Source organism: Pituophis catenifer, unplaced genomic scaffold (assembly GCF_029215685.1).
Source record: "Pituophis catenifer annectens isolate HBS135680 unplaced genomic scaffold, rPitCat1.0.hap2 SCAF_4, whole genome shotgun sequence".
Classification (NCBI taxonomy): Eukaryota; Metazoa; Chordata; class Lepidosauria; order Squamata; family Colubridae; genus Pituophis; species Pituophis catenifer.
In genome coordinates, this window is record NW_027256884.1 from 70409392 (window position 1) to 70428581 (window position 19190).

Here is a 19190-nt window from a genome sequence, read left to right on the forward strand (position 1 = left end):
CAGCTAGTTTATACATTAGCTTGGACACTAGGTGGTGTTGTAACTTATTTTTTTTCTATGAGTTTCAAAATGGAAAAGGTCAAATACTTGGCAGTTAACAGTGACAAACTGTCTGATAATCTTAGTATTTGACTAGTCCTCCTAAAAATGAAAACTATGTATAACAAATTCTTCCCAAATAATCAGTGGTTTTTTATTTCTAGAATGAAAATTATACTAAACATAAATTTTAAAAAACTTGGTAGAAACAAAATGTTCAACCCAGCGAAATATTACTAACCAAGATAAAACCTTTTTTTTAAAAAAAATGAACACATTTACATCAATTTAAAATCAGTGTTAAATAATATATCGAAATAACAAGCCCCAATGGGATTAGTATCCCCACTCGGTCTTGCAGAAGGGACATGCTATGGGTCCCGTTAGTTAAGGGATTTCAGTTGGCGGGAGCTAGGAGTAGAGCCTTTTCTATGTGGGCCCTACCCTTTGGAACATCTTGCTTCTGGAGGTAAAGTCCACTCCCCCCACAACCTTTTTGGTCTTATGCTGGTTTTCTCAGTTGGTTTGGGGCCTTGATTAGGGAAGCTTTATGCTGGAGGTAGATATGGATTAAGAGGGAAGATACTACCACTGTACCACATGCTCTTGTTGTTTAGTTTTTTATCTAATTCTTGTTAATTTTAATATTTAATATTAAATAAAGGTTAAAGTTCTGCACACTGCAGAACAGGAATTCCAGATATATAAACTAGAATTATATATCTAGATAAGAGGCGTAGTCCTAGGTGTGATTTTTTTTCCAGGAAATGCTTACTGGTAATACTATAGAATTTATCTCCTTATGCTGATTTATTTATTTATTTATTTATTTGATGTGTCACCCATTTCACTATCCAAAGCAACTCTGGATAACTTACAATAAAATTATAAATATTAAATATTAAACCCCAGTGTTTTTTTTTTCAAGAGGCAACTGGATTTCTTGTTTTTATTTGAAGATGTTTCACTTCTCATCCAAGAAGCTTCATCAGCTCTGACTGGATGGTGGGAAATAGAAGAATTTTTACTCCTTGCAGACAGCTGGTCATTTGCATTCTTTTAGAGAGTCGTTGAGGTCATCTGAAGGTTTATCTGTGTCCTCGGGGTCACCTGAATAGTGCAAATGGATATGGAGCCTTGGAACTGTTGAAAGGACTGTTGTAGACTGGAGATAGATGACAAGGACAAGACAAGATTCAGCAGTCCATCTGCATTTAAAAGACACAGATAAACCTTCAGGTGGCCTCAACAACTCGCTAAAAGAATGTAAATGACCAGCTGTCTGCAAAAAGTATAAATCCTTCCATTCCCCACTATCCAGTTAGAGCTGAACAAGCTTCTTGAATGACAAGCGAAATGTCTTCAAAAAGAAGCAAGAAAGTCCAGTTGTCTCTAGAAAAAAAGCACCTTTGAGACAACTATGACCTGGATGAATGAGAATCTCCATAGACATAAAATATTAAAGGTTTATCTTTAACACACATATATATAATTTTATGGTTAACAAGTCTTAGTAGTTATAGAACAAAGTAAAAACAAAAAAAAATCTAAATATCATTCCTAAAGCTAAGTATACAGTAACAAAAACACCTTTATTGTCTCTCAAAAACTTTTAGCAGCCTAGACTGAACTGTTATCTCTTTCTTTAAAACTTCATACATATGCTGGTAGATGTAAAGTGATTTATTCACATTTCTGCAAATGGCATACTTTAATTAAGGTTAGGGTCAGCATCCATAATGTTTTGTTTTCTCAAAAGGTATCTCCAAATTCCTTGAGAATGAACTCTTTCACTTGCACATTACTATTTTCTCTTGACAATATCTTACTTTCCTTATGGACTAGCCTCAATTGCCTACGCATTAACCTCATATAAACTGAAATTTGGGTTGCATTAAACATGACTCAGCATCAACTAACAATTTGCATTAAATAGAATACTGCATTATGTGACCTATCTGTATTCCTTTTCCTTATTTCATATTTTCAGGTTTTTTAGTTTTCTTATTGTATTCTGCACTTGTTCTGAAAATCTTTGAAAAACTAGCTTTGATCCCCAACCTAGGCTTGGGATGATTATCAAGCCTCTATTGTTTTTCTGCTTTTCTGTGGGTTAGTTTTTTTTCTGGATGTTCATTCCCACCTCCTCTTTATATTACTTTTAAAATGTAAGCTGTGAGTTGGGAGAGTAGAGTAGAGTAGAGTAGAGTAGAGTAGAGTAGAGTAGAGTAGAGTAGAGTAGAGTAGAGAATGCAAGCAAACATAATATGAAAGTGTATTTTCTCTTAGTATAGTATTGATCACTACCGTATTTTTCGGAGTATAAGATGCATCCTTTTCCCCCCTAAAAGGGGGTAAAAATTTAGGTGCGTCTTATACACCAAATGTAGCCCTGCCCACCCCACTGGTCCCCACCCTTTGGCCTCTGCCTCGCAGCAGTTACCTCCTTGAAAGAACAATTCCTTTCAGCTTCAGCACAGCCTAATTAGCACAAGTTGATTGGATCGGCCTCCCGACTCTCAGCTGATTTGCTCTCAGCTGCTTTGCGCAGGACTCTGCTGCTTGCTGCAAAAAGAGGTAAATTGCTGGAGCAGATTTTTTTTTCCTTGTGCTAATCAAGCTATGCTGAAAATGAAAATGAAAGTAAAGCAGGCTGTTTGCTGCAACGAGGCAAAATTACTCAGAGGCAGAGGGAGATTTCTTTTTCTTCTTTTCCTCACCAAAAAAGGTAGGTGCGTCTTATACTCCAGTACATCTTATACTCTGAAAAATACGGTAATTTAAAGGACATTATTCACTTCCCTAATTGATCACATTATTCTCCTCTGGTCAGATATAACTATGGTAGTTACAATTTGAACAGAATATGCAAATAATGATTACACATAATACACATATTTATTTATGCACACATATACACATGTACAAATTACAATGTGAAAACCATACGTGGCATTCTAGAATAACTGAAAATCTCAAAAAAATATGAGGAATTTAAAACTTACAATTCAAAAACCATATATAGCATTCCATCAGAACTATAGGTCTCCAAAAGTTCAACAATGTGAGGATGTTTCAGCATGTGACAGATACTTGCTTCCCTCTTCAGATCTGTTTGAAGACAGTAATTTCTGTATCATTAAACATCATAACAAAAGTAACAAGGATGATATATTCCTAATTAAATTCTTATAATTAAGTATTTGCTGTAACATTAGTTTTAAATGCTTGCAAAAGTTTTGACAATTGAATATTATATAACCATACAGCTATTTTATGGCAATTCAATATGTAATACACAATGGCATAATATAAATATAACTAGCACATGTATAAGAAATTAAGAAGATACAGTATATTTTGTTCCATAAGACACACTTTTTTGTCCCCCAAAGTGGGTGGAAATGGCTGTGCATTTCCATATTGCGTCACAGACCAGGCCGTGGTGGCAGCAGGGGGGGAGGAGGTTGGTGCAGCGGTGGCAACAGGCAGCAGTGACGAAAGGCGGTTTGATTGGGCTCCCGGAATACCACTGATCAGCGATATCGTGTGGCAAACGGCGGCAATCCCTGCCACCTGGAACAGCTGATCGGCAGTATTCTGGGAGGCTGATCCAACCGTTGATAGGTGGTGGTGATATTTGGGGAATGCTGGCGAAGGCTCCAGTGTTCCCTGGCAGAGACAGCAGACACAGAGGAGGCAGCAATAGTGCCGTTTCTGGTCGGCCAGCCTGCTGATTGGCAGGGCTACGGGAGGCCGGGATCCAGCTGTCACTTAGCTGACCGATGGTGGCTGCAATGGAGAGGAACACTGATGAGCCACATGCTGGAGCTGCTCCTAGCACTGTGATGGCGAACTTATGGCACGCGTGCCAGAGGTGGCATACAGAGCCCTCTGTGTGGGCACTCGCGCTGTCGCCAGCTGGTCTTTGGGTTTCCGGCACTCCAGCCAGCTGGTTTTCTGGTGCTCCGGCACACGTGCGTGCACGTTCCAGTTTGGGCACTCGGTGCCAAAAAGATTCGCCCTCACTGCCCTAGCAGAATAAGAGATTTTCTGGTTTTGTTCTTTTCTAGTGCATAAGTTATTTTAGCTATCTATACAACATATATTTCTACATCTAAATGGCTGTTTTACAGCGTAAGGTAGTCCTTGAATTACAATCATTTGTTTAGCAACCATTCAAAGTTATAATGGCACTGAAAAAAATGAGTTATGGTAGTACGCACTCTCATGACTGTCATAGCATCTCCACAGTCACATGATAAAAATTTGAGTGCTTAGCAACTTGGATGTATTTATGATGATTGCAGCATCCTGGGATCATGTGACCTTTCCAATCAGCTTCTGGCAATCAAAGTCAATGCAGGAAGCTAGATTTACTTAACAGAAGTGGCAAAAAAACCTTTGTACAATTAACTACCTTGCTTAGCAACAAAAATTCTGGTCCCAATTATGGTTGTACAAGTTGGGATTACCTGTACATGTTTATATAGATACATGAATTATTGGAATATCACACATTTGAATATTCAGTCACAATCAATTTTTAATTGATTAAACCAGAGTTTGGTAGCAACATGGTGGCTTCTCTCTTTTGTGGTTTTCAAATACTTGGGAATATTTTATTTTACCTCCACCACACTCAACATCAGCTATAGCACCAGTTCATTCTCAGTAATCCAAATACTCTGTACAAATCCAACCTTGTATCAGTTCTGGATATTTGGGAGAAAATACAGGTAGTCCTCAATTTATGAGCATTTGTTTAACATCAATTTGAAGTTATGATAGCACTGAACAAAGTAATCCCAAAGTTACAACCGTTGCACCACCCTCATGGTCACATGATAGTGATTTAGGCACTTGGCAACTGGCTCACATTTATGATGGTTACAGCATCCTGTAGTCACGTGATCACAATTTGTGAACTTCTGAGACAATTTCTGACAAGCAAAGTCAATGGGGAATCTAGATGTGCTTAACCGCTTAATGACCATGTGAATTAGTTAATGTCCATGGCAAAAAAAAAAAAAAAAAATAGTAAAATTGGATATAATGATGCCCCATTTACTGACTGTACCACTTATCAATGAATTTCCCAGTTCCAATTATTATCATAAATTGAGGACTACTTACAAACTATATGTGATCCAGCACAAATACATGTAGTCTCTGGCAGAGCAGCACTTTATTCACATTAATCAACCAATTCTACTCACTGGACAAATAGTACTGGTACATTTCTTAGGAAACTGAGATGCATGTTTATCCTGAGGCTGACCGCTTAACTCGTATTTTTTGTATTTCCCTCTTCCTTTCCCCCACACCACAGAATTTCTCTTCCTAAACTGCTTTTCTTTGCTCTGATTAGTTAATTAACATCTTTTTGGCTTGCACTGCTATCTGAAATTGGCACGATTCTAATCAATTTCATCCCCAAAGCTTCCTTTTGTATCCTAAGAAGCCAGAAGCACCATGCCAAGGCATTCTTTTCAATATGTATTCCCCACTGTTTGCTTGCTTACCGGTATTCTTTTGTAATCTCTTCCTTTCCAATGAGTATAATACAAACATTGTTTCCAGAACCAAGCTGAGGATTCCAAAGGGTGGGGAGAGTGGGGAAAAAGGTTTATATGATTTACACCTTTTTCCCAGCTTCCTCATGAGTCATGTTCCAGAACATGAACTTTCCTGGCATTAGGACTCACCCAGCTGACTGAGGTCGTATCCTGCTAATATTTTAAGTATTTAGGGGCAATTTATTAAGTAAACTTTTTAAAGCTTTATTAAAGTCCTGGAGTTTCTGTTGGTGTTCTTTGGTATCCATTCTGCAAATTCTAAATTAAATGTTGACATGCAGATTAACATAAACAATATACATCCAGGATTCCTGTTTCAAAGAAATCAATACAAAATAAGATAATGCCATAATCAAGGCATTAATGTTAGGCATTAATCCACAACTGAAAGATGTGTAACTACTAGTACTATTACTCCTTCCATGAATAAGATTGTAACTGCCAAATGTGATAATCCCTAGCTAATTCATTTGTTCATTCATTCTTGCTTTTTTAAAAAAAACCTATGTTCAATTAATTAGGCTTTTCTCAGAATTTTGTGATAGCCAACTATTGCAATTTACTTATATGTAAATGATGCCACTGACTACTGAAATCTTTTGATAGTCTACAGTAGTTACATTTTTTTTATTGCAAAAGTTTTACAATTACATTTTCACCCCTTTTCCCCCCCCCACCCCCCCCAAACTTCCCAACCTCCCTAACCCTCCCCTCCCCCCAGACTTCCCTATAATATACTCATAACTGGTAAAGAAAGATAAAAAAAACACAAAAAAAACCCCTTAATATGACACTTATGTAAAAACTTGAACCCCTCCCTCCCCTGTATAGTTTTTCTTTTTACCTCATTACATTAAAATATTTCTAATACATTATTTTCAAATAAAAGCTATTTGATACTTTCTAGTTTGATATTTGTTCTGAACATATTCTATCCACCTTTTCCATTCCCATTCATAAGTCTCTTGTGAACAATCTTTTAAGTATGCTGAAATCTTCGCCATCTCTGCAAAACTGGCCATCTTCAAAGTCTATTCCTCAATAGTGGGCAAAGCTTCATTTTTCCAATATTTACCTATCAACAATCTTGCTGCTGTTATCATATACAATATCAATTTTGTTTCACCTGATGTAAAACCCTTAACTATACCCAATAAAAACAATTGTGGGGAGAATTGAATTTTTTTCTTCAAAACATTCTGCATGACCCACCAAATTTTTATCCAAAAAACCTTAACTTTCCTACAGGTCCACCAAACATGATAATACGTAGCATCCAAACATTCACATCTCCAACATTTTGGCTGAACATTAGGGTACATACATGACAACTTTTGGGGATCTAAATGCCATCTATAAAACATTTTATAGAAATTTTCCCTCAGGTTCTGCGACTGTGTAAATTTAACATTCTGAACCCAAATTTTTTCCCATGTTTCCAACATCACTGGTTCTTCAAAATTTTGTGCCCACTTAATCATACAATCTTTAACTAATTCAGTTTCTGAATCCCTTTCTAGCAAAACATTATAAAGCCTTTTGATATGCATTGGACCTTTCTCTTTTATATGTCTAACCAATTCTTCCTCGTGCAACATAATACCAGTTTTTTGGTCCTCTTTCCATCTCAATTGTAATTGATTATATTGTAACCAAGTTAAATTAATCCCTTCGTCCAACAGTGTCTGCAATGTCTTCAGCTGCCATCTGCCCGCATCTGTAAAAAGAACCTCTTTGTATAAAACCCCCCCGAGTGACATTATATTTGTATTCCACAAAGTATGACCAAGATCCAACCATAGCGGTATTTTATAATCCCATTTGAGTCGGTGCTTCTTCCAAACTCTCATCAAAGAGTCTCTAAGTATATGACTTTTAAATACTTTATCAACTTTGTCATCATAAAATAAGTAAGCATGCCATCCAAATTCAAGATCAAAACTTTCTGCATTCAATATTCCAGCCTTTTTACTTCCAAACCAATCACTTGTTAAAGTTAAAGCTGCTGCATCATAATATAACTGTAGGTTTGGAAGTTTAAGACCTCCTCTTTCTGGAACATCTTGCATAATTTTCAATTTCACTCTCGGCTTTTTCTCGTTCCAGACAAACTTATTGAGTCCAGTTTGCCAGACTTTCAATTGTTTATCACTTTTAAGCACCGGAATCATTTGAAACAAAAAAAGAAATCTTGGCAAAATGTTCATCTTAACTGCTGCTATTCTTCCAAGTAGAGACAGCTGCAGTTTTTTCCAAGTCTCCATGTCTTTCTGCACCTCTCGCCACAACACCTCATAGTTATTTTGAAACAATTTCATGTTTGATTCTGCAACCTGAACTCCTAGATATTTTACCTTAGGTACAGTCTCAAAACCTGCCCTCCTTTCAAGCTCATGTTTACGATCTTGTGTCATGTTTTTAGCTATCATTTTAGTCTTTTTTGGATTCAGTCTAAAACCTGAAACTTTACCATAGTCTTGTATAATGTCCTTCATCAGGATTATTGATTCCATTGGTTGTGATAGGGTAACAACCAGATCATCTGCAAATACCTTTATTCTGTAATCCTCTTGCCTAATCATTATACCTTTCAAGATATTAGAGTCCCGTATTGTATTTAGCAAGACTTCTAGTGTTAGAATAAATAAAAGTGGGGACAACGGACATCCCTGTCTTGTTCCTTTTTCAATTTTAAACTCTGTTGTCAAACTTCCATTAATAATGATCTGTGCCTTTTGCTCTTGGTAAATTGCTGAAATCGCCTGTATAAATTGATCCCCAAAATCCATCTTTTTTAAAGTCTTTAGTAGAAAATTCCAATCCACTCTATCAAAGGCCTTCTCTGCATCCAAAAAGACCAGCACTGCAGGAATCTGTTTATTCTTCTCAAGATATTCCAATAAATCTATTACTTGCCTTACGTTATCCTTCATGTGTCTGCCCTCGATAAATCCCGCTTGATCATCATGAATCACCTTTTGGATTACTGGCATCAACCTGTTGGCTAATACTTTCGCATAGATTTTATAATCTGTATTCAAAAGAGATATTGGTCTATAGTTCTCTGGTTTTTTAGGACCGACTTGTTCTTTTGGTATCAAAGATATGTAAGCTGTTGTCCATGATGGGGGTATTTTACCTCCTTGTTGAATATTGCAAAATAAATCTCTGAGTTGTTCCACCATTTCAGCTTGCAAAGTTTTGTAATACACTGCGGTCAAACCATCCGTGCCAGGAGCTTTGGCTGTTTTTAGCTGTTTACAGTAGTTACATTTTAATTTGTTAAACCAAAAAGGATTTAAACTACCAAGTAAACTACTATTCAAAATGATTTGTTTCAAAAAAAGCAATAAAAAGATAATCATCTAAATTCATCAGGAATAGCATTTTCAGAATCCTGTGATGGGTAGAAATAAAGTAAGACCCCAAGTTAAAAGGAGATTAATCCACTCCAATTAACTTTCTTGAATGATATCAATTATCAAATACAATGGCTCAATATAGTTCCAGCACTCTGTGATTATGCTACTCAAATTTGGTTGAAGAATAGTGATCCCCCCTCCCCACCCCCTTTCTTTGAAAAAGGTGGGAATAGAAGCAGCAAACTCCTGGGAGGCAAACAACTCTTAAATTCACCCCTCAAAGAAAATAAATGCCTCAACTCATAACACTAATATTGGACTAGTTGGTGTAGAATATTGGTGGCAATTTTGGCTGCTTGTCATTTGTTTGGTACATCTTAATGACAGAAATCCCCCTGTGACTATTCTCATACTCACTGTTCAACACAAAGAATAGTTTGGATAAAAAAATTCCCTTTCCTGAGATTCTATTGTGGCTTTCAGAAGTTTGGGAGATTAATGATTACTAGAATGATTACGTCAATATTTTAGATGGGCCTTGCAAAGACAAAGAGAGATGCTGATTCAAAATTCAGACAAGTGAATATAACAGTGTCAACGTTGAGTTACTAAGAGAAAAAGTAGGTAATAATCTGGGTAATAATCAAAATTATTCTTTTGAAATAAAAAATTAATAATAACTAGATACAATTGTTTTGCTTCTACAAATACTTTTATAAACTGGAACTTTAAATCATATAGTCTGGACTTATACTATTATGGGGCTGACAGCAACAGGACTGCTGATATGACCACTGTTTCTGCAGAAGTACTTTCCATGCATATATAGGCAGACAGCTTTCAAAATGCTACATGAACCTTCCAGAGGATGAGACTGCTTTAAAATTGTGAAGAAGAATGTCACTCACACTAACACAATTTTCGGAGTGGCATTTTGGAATGTTTTGTACAGCCTAATGAACATGTTCTGCTTGGGTCTTACGCAGCATTTGCAATCTATCAAAACATTAAAAAATGGAAACTTTTGTATATAGAAGACCAGCCAAAAGTATTAAACAATATTTGAAGGATGAATTTCTATGCAACTTGCAGCAATAGATTAATGTGGGCAATCTATCAACAACTGATGATGACCAAGATGGTGACCAAGAGCAAACTGTTTGAGGTTGGAGGATTTACTTGCTTGCCCATCATTGCTTACTGCTTGCTTTGCAGAGGATGCCTGTCCCAGAGGAAGCTTTCTTGCTCCCCAGAGTTTCCTTCCTTCTGAGCTACTGGCTCACCAGAGAAGCAAATGGCAGTGCGGCCGAGCCATGGGTGTGTGTGTGTCCTCTGGTGGGCTAGATGTGGGTCTCCCTTCCATGGGGAAGAGATGGGGAAATGATTTACATATGCCAGCTGGGTGTCATCAGTAGTGATTCTATGGGATTGGTATTTGGCAAAGGCTAGTAAAGCCGCTATGAATAATTTGCAAAATAAAAAGGCGGAACACAAACTAACAAACCTATAGTTTTGAAGGCTTGTAAAGCTTCTTTGAGTTATTTGTAAAATAATAAAGGCAGAATATAAATACATAAATACATGCATACATACAGTAGTGGCCAAAATTGCGGAAACCTTTTGGGAAGAGTGTATTTTCTAAAATTAGCTAATAACACCACTTTTCTTTGGAGTAGTACCATAAAATTATATATCAATCGAAAGATAATTTATTTTATTTATTTATTTATTTTATTATACTTATATGCCACCCTTCTCCCAAAGGACTTGGGGCGGCTCACAAAATAAACAATAGAAACAATAAAAATAACTACTAAAATCAATACTAAAATCTCCCAATTAAAATTACCCAACAGATCAGCAAATTTGTTGGAAAAGCCATGTCTTCAGGTCACGGCAGAAAGAGCAGAAGTCGAGGGCCGTCCAGAGCTCCGTGGGTAACTGTGGAAATTGGGATCATAGAAACACCCAGGAGCATAGAAGAGTCCAAAGGCAGATGCATGAATAAATGTGATAAATGTATTTATTCATATAACAGAACATATTAACTATATACAAAGGCTGTCTTAATATCCATTAGGATAGGGGGCACACAGCGTGTGTGACTACCCCTATCAAAGATCATGTCTCATGGAGAACAAACGTAAAAGAGAGCTTGGTGGAAAGGTTAGAGGGGGTTTTATACTCAGTGTAAGCCCCTCCTCTCCACATAGGGGTGGGGGCACTTTCTGCCTCCACTAGTGTCTGTATGATATATGTGCCAATGGCTTGCAAATACTTGACAGTTCCCCTCCTTGCGAGCCAATGGCATGCAAACATACAAATGCAATGCACAACAGATTTTACCCTATGAGACATAACTTTTTACACAGATCTTTGTGCCTATCTGCTGGTAGAGGTTTTGTGAAAATATCAGCTGTTTGATATTTGGTCTGACAATGTGATAAAGATATAAACCCCATCTCTACTAGTTGTCTAACATTTTGGTAGCGGATATCAATATGTCTGGACCTTTTTCCCACCGCATAGGCTTTGGCAATGCCTATGGCCCCGGTGTTGTCTTCTATAATTTGGATGGGCAAAGTCGGTGGTGTCCAGATGCTAGAAATTAAGGCATCAAACCATATCAGATCATTCCCTGCCTCTGATAAGCATGCATATTCGGCCTCAGCGGTGGAGCATGAAACAAATTTCTGTTGCCCCACATGCCAATGGATGGGTGCCTCATTTAATAGTACCAAGAAGCCCGAAGTACTCCTACGTGTCTTGGTATCTCTGGCCCAGTCCGCATCTGCGAAGCATTTTAATTGGGCCTTGTCTCTATTCTCAGGTTCCAAGCGAAGCACGTAATCTGCTGTGGTCTTGAGATACCTTAATAGCTTTTTAATGGCCAACCAGTGGAACTGGGTAGGATGTTCCACTTGTCTAGATAGCAGGTTTACGGCCAGGGCAATATCAGGATGGCTCCAGTTACTTATATATAGTAATGAGCCCATCACTGACCTAAATAGAGTATTGTTTTGGAACTCTGGGCTATCCTTGTGTGCCAATCCATAATAGTCGGTCTGCATTGGGATAGCCATTGGCTTGCTATCTTCCATTTTACATTTCACCAAGAGTTCCTCTATCTTTTCCTTTTGGGAGAGAGCAGAGTAGTGATGATTTGTACGCCTAGGTACTTGTCCACATATCCTAAAGACTTTAGAGTGAACTTTTTTGTAGGGTACTGGCAAATATAATACATCCCCCCTTGTCAGGCCCTATATATAAAAGGTCATCGACATACACTAGGACTTTCTCCAGCCCCCCTTTGGTATCCCTTGTGAAGGTACATTTATCAGCTGGAGATGGATGGAAACCCAGTGATTTGAGAGTTTTAGTCAGGCATTTGTACCACAGTCTGCCTGATTGTTTGAGGCCGTACAAACTTTTCTTCAGAAGCCAGGTATGGCCTTCCTGCCGTTGAAATCCGGGGGCACCTCTGACGTAAATTTCTTGTTTTAGATGTGCGTGTAAATAAGCAGTTTGCACATCAAATTGAAAAATGTGTTCCCCATGTGCTGCTGCGGTGACCAAAGCAGCCCTCACCCTTTCCGCTCTCACGGTGGGGGAGTATGTTTCATCAAAGTCCTGCAAGTAGCGGTGTGCGTAGCCTTGTGCTACCAGCCGGGCCTTATAGAGGAGTTTGTTGTTGGGCATTGGCTTGACCTTGTAGACCCAACGGGTGCCAATTGCTTTCCTCTTTTTGGGGACTTCCATGGGGATGAAGACTTTCAATTTTTTGAGACTGTCCATTTCCCGCTCCATTGCCACCCTCCACCTGCGCTGTTCTTCCTCGGGAAGCTGGAGGACATCTGAGTACGTTTTAGGGGCCATGGTAACGCTGTTGACCGAGGCAACACAGCCAATGTCCAACCTTTTGGGTGGCACCCCTTTATTGGAGCGTTTTGACCGTCTGGGAAATTGCCACTCACCATCATCATTGTCATCCGGAGCGTCGGTGTCAGAATTGGAGCTGCCGGAGGTATCTTTCCAATCAAAATGGGGCGGGCCTCTGTCCCAGGCGCTGTGAAGATATGGTCGTTTAGGTGAGGTAGGAGGTGTGAAGTCACCCAGGGATTCCTTGTCTGAATCGTCAGAGTCAGGTAGGGATTCATCACCATCCAGATCTTCGCTGGTCAGTTGTTTGGAGTTTGTTGGTTCATCCTCTTCAGGTGGTGCTGCTTGTTCAGTGTCGCTTCTAATAGGGGAATAACCGGGTTCATTGGAATGAATTTTTGACCAATTTGACCCCTCCTCAAAGGAAGCTGATCTAGAGACAATGACAAGGTTATTTTTGTCTACAAACCTAGAGGCCTTGCTGCCGGTTGCATAACCTATAAATCTGAGCCTCCTTGATGCCTTGCCCCCCTTTCTTCTGAGGTGCTTGGGAATATGGACCCAGGCATAGGAACCAAAAATTCTCAGGTGTGAGAGGCTAGGTTTCCTTCCATGGACCAGGAAGTATGGGGTTTGGTTAATGGCACTACTCCACGTCCTGTTGACTAGATAATTAGCCATTTTGACCGCTTCTGCCCAAAAAACTTGGCTCATGTCAGCATCTGCAAGTAGGCAGTTCATGACATTCTGCAGCACGCCATTTCTCCTTTCTGCAATGCCATTCTCGGACGGAGTTCGAGGGGATGATTTAAAATGGAGGATACCTCTCTCCTTCATCCACTTTTCAAAAATCTTGGATGTAAACTCAGTCCCCCTATCACTCTGCACCTGAGCGATGCACACCTTGTGTTGCGTTTGGATCTGGTTGTAAAGATATTTGAAGTTGGTAAAGACTTCAGTTTTGTCCTTTAAAATAAATACGTGGCCATAACGAGAGTAATCATCTACTACTGTTAAAAAATAATGCCCCCTACCAAGGGAGGGTCTAAAAGGACCAACCAAATCCATGTGTACCAGCTGATAAGGGTACCTTGCACGACGGGAAGAGACCTTAGGTATAGCAGCAGTTTTAGATTTTGCTGCCTTACAGATGGCACATTCCAAATAGGTATTACAATTCTTTATCTTAAGCCCATCAGAAAAATCTTGCATTTTCTTAATAACCGGGAAGCTGGCATGGCCGAGCCTGCGGTGTAATATATGAGCACAATCCAAATGTAAAGGTTTACCCATGCATACTTTGTCAACCTTATGTATCTTACCATTACAAGCTTTGGTCTGTTCAGTAATGAGAGTAGGCACTGGATTAATGGTCACCTTAGAGTTCCTCAGGGTTGGCTGAGGAGTTGTGACCTTAATGGGCTCAGCCTTAATGGCTTTGGATGTCCTAGGAGCTGGTTTAAAAGCTTCATTTGTTTTAGGTCCAGGGTCCTTGGGTTTGGACCACCTGGGGGCTGGCACAGAACCTTTCTGCTCTATCTGGGCGTTAGCTCCCTGAGCCCTCTTGTTAGGTTTCTTGTGCCTTTTGACCTGTGCTTTTGGGGAAAAATAAGGCAAATTGTTGATTTTTACAATATCGCCAACAACATAACCTCCACCCTTCTCAAAAACCAGTTTTACATTTTTATCCTCAGTCAATTTTAAGATGCTTAAAAGGTTGTTCTTGATTGAGGGAACATACAGTGCCCCCGTGACATCTCCTATACCAGGCACATTGATCATGCCTTCCCCAGTTACCTCTGCCTTGTCCCCAGTGGCAACTTTTACTGAGGACTTGAGTGGGTGTAAAACCTTAAATCGTTGCTTCGTGTTGGCTATATGCGTTGATGCACCTGAATCAAGAAGCCACAGCCCTTCAGCATCCTTTACCTGGGAGGTGTGATTGTCACTAGTGACACTACAGAATTGGTATCCTTTATGACCACCTCCCCCTCTTCCACGGCCTCTTTTTTTATTATTATGCTTAGGTCCAGCCATGTTGGCCCTAGAGCGAGGGCAATCCCTTTTAAAATGACCTTGCATGCCACAGTCAAAGCAGGTGGGAAGGGTATTAATCCTTTCACTTGTGTCCTGGTGCCTCCTCTGAGGCCTAGGCCTGTGGTATGCCTCCTTCATTTCTTGTTGTTCCTCATCTCTGTGCCTTAAATCTTCCTCAATAAAGCGGCCAGAAAAGTATTCTATATTTCTTTGTTCCCTAGAAACCCCTTCTAGAGAAATAATAAAGGGACTCCAGGATTTGTCTAGGGAGTTCAACATCACACTAATTAAAGTGGATTCAGAAACAGGCTCCCCCCTCTGTATAAGCTCATCCCTCATGGCTTTAAGCGTTGCCAAATGTTCCCCCATTTTGACACCAGGTTTGAGTTTATAGTTGTGGAAAATTCTTGACAATCTGCTGGTTGCAGCCATATTGTCACTATGGAACAAATTATATAGGGCAGTCCAAACTTCCTGAGCTGTGAGGCCGTCTGAAAGACTGGCATACAGAGCTGTGTCTATAGAACTTAACAGGGTTGTGTAAGCTCTTTTATGCAGGAACTCAATTTCAGGGCTCCAAGGTAAAGGGGGTGGTCTTTTGATCATGTCCAGAGTATTTTCTCTTAAGAGAATTATCTGAATCTCTTTACACCATTTTTTAAAATTCTGACCACTTAAATGTAATTTTTCAAAATTATTTGGCAAAGTTACAAAATTATTGCCATTAAACTGCATGGGGAGTTGTTCAAATGGCTGATTGCTTAGGTCTGGCTCCTTTTTGTAGTCCTTCTGTAGTTTGAAGCAACTGGGCACGTGCAGGAAATGGAACATGCTCCAAAGCCTTTTCTTGTTGGAGCTCCGATCTCCCTCTCTGAGCTCTGAAGTCAAGTCTGGCTGGAGCTTCAGCATAGGCCCAGACATCAGCGGTGTGGCGGGGAAACCTTGGAGGAGTGGGAAGAAGGCCTGGAGATCTTTCTGGAGACTGGAGGCCCATCAGATGAGGTCCATGGGCTGGATAGGCCTGGAAATGTCTCTGGATCTCCTCTTCTCCATCAGAGGAGCAGGATTGCAGCTCCGGATCATCCCAGCAGGACCGGAAAGGTGCAGAGGCCTCAGCCTGGGCCTCCGTGGAGCATTCAGTGAATGGTGAGCGCCTCTGCAGTGGGGGGTGGGAGGCTGCAGGTCCATCTGGGTTCCTCCGGGGGTGGGAGGTTGGATTTGGGGCCCTCCTTGAGTGCGCAGCTGGGTCTGGGGCCTCGGGGCGGCCGGTGGGTGGTTGCTCCATAAGTTCCAGGGCAGCGACCAGGGCCTCTATGGCCTCTTTGATGTTTGCCTTGGCAGGCGGGGCCTGGCAAGGGGCTTGTGGGTTCGGAGTGGTCCTCTGGGCCGCTGGAATGCTGAACTGACTGGCTGGCGTTGTAGGCCTGGGCTGTGGAGCTGGGGATGGCCTGGCTCGTGGTTCTGGCAAAGTGCCCAGGGGAGCAGCCATCTTGGAGGAAGTTGCCTCCGGAAGTGGCCTGGTGGCCATTTTGTTTGGCGGGAAACTGGGTGGGGGGGGAGTCTCTCTGGCGGCAGGCGCCATCTTGGAGAGATCAGGCAGGGGAGTCCTTACCGGGATGGCAGGCATCTCTGATGCTGTCTCCTCAGGCCTCTTTCTGGCTGCTGCCCTTGTCTTCAGGAGGAAGGCGAGCGCTGCTCGGCACTCCTCTTCTGACATCTCAGCCACTTGCCTGTCCAGGCTTTCATCTGGTCCTTCTGCCCCCTCTTTGTCAGTGCTGAAGAAGCCTTCTCCAACATTGCCTGGCTCGGCCCCTGGGATCTCTTGCTGCATCTGGGTGGCCTCTGGCTGCCAGGGTGTAGCTGGATGCAAACCCCCTTCAATGTTTTCCATCGTTGATTCAGACTGGGGCTGCTGTGAAGTTCTCCTCCGTTGAAGGCCTCTGGTCACAACAGGGGAGCTTCTCTCACAGGTTATTTTGGAGGGCATCTCGCCTTTTCAACAGCTCCTGGAGTGGAGTTCTGCTACCATTCCCTCTGCTACCATTCTGTGGAAATTGGGATCATAGAAACACCCAGGAGCATAGAAGAGTCCAAAGGCAGATGCATGAATAAATGTGGTAAATGTATTTATTCATATAACAGAACATATTAACTATATACAAAGGCTGTCTTAATATCCATTAGGATAGGGGGCACACAGCGTGTGTGACTACCCCTATCAAAGATCATGTCTCATGGAGAACAAACGTAAAAGAGAGCTTGGTGGAAAGGTTAGAGGGGGTTTTATACTCAGTGTAAGCCCCTCCTCTCCACATAGGGGTGGGGGCACTTTCTGCCTCCACTAGTGTCTGTATGATATATGTGCCAATGGCTTGCAAATACTTGACAGTAACCCATTCCAGAGGGTCAGTGCGGCCACAGAGAACGCCTTCATCCTGGGCGCCACCAGCCGACATTGTCTGGCCGATGGCACCCGGAGGAGGGCTGTCCTATGTGAGCGCACTGGGCGGTGGGAGGCAGGCAGAAGATGGTCCTGCAAATACCCCGAGCCCATGCCCTATAGGGCTTTATAGGTAAGTACCAGCATCATGAAGTGGATCCGAGGGACCACCGGTAACCAGTGCAGCTCGCGCAGGAGAGGTGTAACATGGGAGTAATGGGAAGCTCCCGTAACAACCTGCGCGGCCACATTCTGGACCAGCTGGAGCCTCCAGGTACACCCCAAGGGCAGCCCCATGTAGAGGGCATTGCAGTAGTCCAAACGGGATATAACAAGAGCTTGGGTGACTGTACGGAGGGCATCCCTGTCTAGGAAAGGGTGTAACTGGCACACCAGGCGAACCTGTGCAAAAGCCTCCCTGGTCACGGTAGTCAGATGGTCCACTAAGGACAGCCGCGAGTCCAGGAGGATGCCTAATTATGAGCCCTTTCAGAGGGAGTAAGCAATTCCCCTCCCATCAAGAGCGAAGGGGTCACTAGACCATGAGATGCCGGCAACCACAGCCACTCCGTCTTGGAGGGGTTGAGTCTGAGCCTGTTCCTACCCATCCAGACCTGCACCACCTCCAGGCACTCAGACATCACGGAAAGGGCATCCCTGGGTTGGTCGGGGTGGAGATGTACAACTGGGTATCAACAGCATACTGATGATATCTCACCCCAAAACTATGAATGATCTCACCCAGCGGCTTCATATAGATGTTAAAGAGTAGGGGGGAGAGAACCGACCCCTGAGGCACCCCACAAGTGAGGGGCTTTGGGGAGGATCTCTGCCCCCCCGCCCAAACTGCGTGCGACCCGAGAGGTAGGAGGAGAACCACTGCAAAACAGTGCCCCCTACCCCTAGCCCCCCGAGTCGTCGCAGTAGGATACCATGGTCAATGGTATCAAAAGCCGCTGAGAGGCCAAGTAGGACCAGGATGGAGGAATAATCCTCATCCCGGGCCCACCAGAGATCATTCACCAGAGCGACCAATGCTGTTTCCGTGCTGTGTCCGCGCCTGAAGCCCAATTGGTACGGGTCTAGATAATCCTAGATAATTTAATCAAGAATGTAATGCAATAACTTTTATGAAGGATTAGCTATTAGAATAGCAGTTACAGTATAAAGAAGAAAAGTGAAACATGTAGAAAAACGAGATATACAAAAATTATCACGTCAGTTAATACTTAGTTGGGTAACCTTTAGCATGAATTACGGCCTTACAATGTCTTTCCATGAAGTGAACCAAGTCTTTTAGTTCTGCAGCTGTTATAATGTGAAACCAAGATTGAATGATTACTTCTATTAACTGGGTTTTATTGCTAGGTGCTTCTGACTAACAAGTTTCTTTAGTCGGCTCCATAAATTTTCAATTGGATTAATGTCTGGGCTATTCCCATGCCATTCCAGCAGTGGAATATGATTATCTTGAAACTCCAAAAAAAGTGGTGTTATTAGCCATCAAACCTCAAAAATATACTTTTCCCAAAAGGTTTCTACAATTTTGTTGGAATTATGTTGGAAACACAATTTTGTTCCACTACTGTACATACAGTCTTGTTCAGGCTGATAGGCTGAAGAGAACAGCAGTGTCTTGATAATTTGTTTAGCATCAAGTATAGATCACTGTCTTTGTATACCAGGAGCACACAGTCTTCAGCAAAGAGGGTTTCTTGAATGACTGTATGGAGCACTTCATCTGGATGTTCAAAGGTCAAAGGTCAAAGCAAAGGTCAATGAGAGAGCTATCCAATCAGTATCTGATATATGCTATACGCCTTCAGATCCTAGACACCACATAATAATATGCAA

The 19190-nt window shown here is 41.4% G+C and overlaps 1 protein-coding gene across 4 annotated transcripts in view; it reads right to left on the reverse strand.

Annotated features, from left to right (window-relative positions):
- The window catches only part of CASK (calcium/calmodulin dependent serine protein kinase), a 293839-nt gene that overhangs the window by 178146 nt on the left and 96503 nt on the right, over positions 1–19190 (reverse strand). For all 4 annotated transcript variants that reach the window (XM_070944234.1, XM_070944233.1, XM_070944232.1 and 1 more), the window contains exon 3: positions 3045–3150. In XM_070944234.1, coding sequence (XP_070800335.1) covers positions 3045–3150 — 106 coding nt within the window. The remainder of the gene's footprint in view (positions 1–3044; positions 3151–19190) is intronic.